Source organism: Mastomys coucha, unplaced genomic scaffold (assembly GCF_008632895.1).
Source record: "Mastomys coucha isolate ucsf_1 unplaced genomic scaffold, UCSF_Mcou_1 pScaffold5, whole genome shotgun sequence".
NCBI lineage: Eukaryota > Metazoa > Chordata > Mammalia > Rodentia > Muridae > Mastomys > Mastomys coucha.
Window position 1 is genome coordinate 15,784,385 of NW_022196911.1, and position 2,852 is coordinate 15,787,236.

The following is a 2,852-nucleotide window of genomic DNA, read 5'->3' on the forward strand; positions in this document are numbered from 1 at the left end:
ACCAGGCTGGCCTCGAACTCAGAAACCCGCCTGCCTCTGCCTCCCAAGTGCTGGGATTAAAGGCGTGTACCACCACTGCCTGAGTATCAGTCTTAATAGTGAAAAATTGGAATTCTTTCCTCTAGGATCACAAGAGACATGCAAGGATTCTCATTCTTGCTATTTATACTCAACATAATACCAGAAGTCCTGGTTAGAATAAGTAGGCCAAAAAAGATCTACAAGTCATCTAACTTGGAAATAAAAGAAATAAATTATCTCTTTTTACAAACTACATTGTCTTTTTTTTTTTTTTTTTTTTTTTTTTGAGACAATGTTTCTCTATATAGCCCTGGCTGTCCTAGAACTCACTTTGTAGACCAGGCTGGAACGCAGAAATCCGCCTGCCTCTGCTTCCCAAGTGCTGGGATTAAAGGCGTGTGCCACCACTGCCCAATTACATTGTCTTATACACAGAAATCCCTTAAGATTCCACTAACAATTGCAGGGTATAAAATGAACATTTAAAAATCAGTTGTGTTTTTATGTGCATACAATAAGCAATCCAGGAAGGAAATTTTTTAAAAATCACATATACAGTGATTAAAATAATAAAATATTTAGGTCAGGCAGTGGTGGCACACACCTTTAATCCCAGCACTTGGAGGCAGAGGCAGGCAGATTTCTAAGTTTTAGGCCAGCCTGGTCTACAGAGTGAGTTCCAGGACAGCCAGGGCTACACAGAGAAACCCTGTCTTGAAAAAAACAAAATAAATAAATAAATAAATAAATAAATAAATAAATAAATAAAATATCTAGTAGGAAAGTAAAGGATGTAAAAGATTTGAACATAAAAAATGACAATACTTCTTTCAATAATACTAAGACTCAAAGAAAGGGAAAAATAGTCCATGTTTATGGTTTATAAGACAATATTATAAAAGTTTATACTATCTCAAATGACATATAGACTAAATATATTCCCTATCAAAATACCAATGCTGTGTTTTGCTGAATTAAAAAAAAAATCAAGATTAACATAGGATCTTAAGGGAATCAGAATAGCCAAGAGAATCTTGAAAAAAAAATAAAACCCAAGATAACAATATGTTTTAAGGAATTATATCCAAGGCATGGAATTATGAAACCATTAGAAGAAAGCTAGACCAAAAATCTGCATAACATTGGAAACATAATTAATTGTTTTGGTATAGCACCAAAAAATTAAGCAAAAACAGAAAAGTAAGATTACATTAATCTTAAAAACCTCAAACGAAACAATGGAATGAAAAGGGTAACCTAAAGAATAGAAGAAAGTATCTGCAAAGTGTATATATAATAAGGGGGTGGTATCTAGAATACTCAAAGTAAGGATAAAATAGGTGATTAGACTCAAGTTTGTTTTTATCAAATCAACTTATATATTTTGTATTCAAGTTCTATTTCCTAACATATTTGGAGATAAAACTATTGGAAGCTAATTATGACAAGATGACATCAGAAGAGTGTGGTCCCATAATTGAATTAGTTCTTTCATAGGTAGAGGTCCTATGAACACACGCCTATATGTGTTCTACATGTGAACACACATAGTTCAGATGAATACACAGTGGAGATCTCTTATACACCAAAAAGAAGCCATTGTTGAAAACTGACAAGGCAGCACCCCCATTTTGGATTTCTAGCCTCCAGAACTGTAAGAAATATATTTCTGCTTCAAAATTTAGCACATGATATTTTGTTGGCAGCTCTTTAGCTACCCAATTAATAGAATGAGCACACATTTCTCCAGATATTTATATTTAAGTGGCAACAAGCATAGAGAAAGGTGTTCAACAGAATTAATCATCAGGGAATTGATTAATCTCAGTGATGTATTTTTACTCTCTAGGATTCATGCATGTACATATATATACACACATATAGATATATACACACACATATATATGTACATATATGTATCTATATACGTGTGTATATATATATATATATCAAGAAGTAATGGCAAGGATGAGGACAAATTGGAATGCTTGAATGACCTCCTTTGGTGGGAATATAAAATGGTACAGCTACCAGAAATAGTTAGTCCCTCAAAACTTAAAATAGAATTACTTAATGATTCAGATTTCTTTATGTACATATAAAAAGTGAAAATAAGATCTTGAAGAGACATTTGCACATCCATGGGCATATTTACATTATTAATAATAAACAAGCAGACTACAGACTAGGTAAGGTGCTCATGCTAACTACTTTGGGTTTAATATTTCTTGTTCATGCCTAGATTTGTATATATTTCATATTTATTGTATTTATAAATACTATATAGTTTTCACATATTTTAAAATGTACAGGTATAGCTTTTTACTATTAATTTTGCATTTTATCTTGTTTGTTTGCTGACCTTTGATTCTTAGGTGAAAAAAAACCCCAGTTTTCAGAAGTTAATTCTGAGACATTTTTGAAACCTAAATCTGGGTTGGTTTCAGATGGGTACTTCTAAATCCTCCTGACCCTTCACCTTGCTTCTGAACTCTCCTAGCCCTTCCTCATGCTGCTCCTGACCCTTCACCTCGCTTCTAAACTCTCCTAGCCCCTCCTCACCTTGCTGCTCCTGACCCTTCACCTTGCTTCTGAACTCTCCTAGCCCCCCCTCACCTTGCTGCTTAGGTGTCCATTCTTCATCAGAATCCTCACTATCACTTATCCGGGGCTTGATTGCTTGCCTTTGGTAACACATGAAAGCTGGTCTAGGGGCTCTGAGACCTGAAAAGAAGCAAAATGTTCCTCTTAAAAAGGAAGCAGGGAGCCGGGCGGTGGTGGCACATGCCTTTAATCCCAGCACTTGGGAGGCAGAGGCAGGCAGATTTCTG

The 2,852-nt window shown here is 35.0% G+C and overlaps 1 protein-coding gene across 1 annotated transcript in view; it reads right to left on the bottom strand.

Moving 5' to 3' along the window:
• The window catches only part of LOC116079276 (histone-lysine N-methyltransferase PRDM9-like), a 12,425-nt gene that overhangs the window by 6,817 nt on the left and 2,756 nt on the right, over nt 1-2,852 (bottom strand). The window contains exon 4 of the mRNA XM_031355180.1: nt 2,638-2,745. Within this exon, the coding sequence (XP_031211040.1) occupies nt 2,638-2,745 (108 nt within the window). The remainder of the gene's footprint in view (nt 1-2,637; nt 2,746-2,852) is intronic.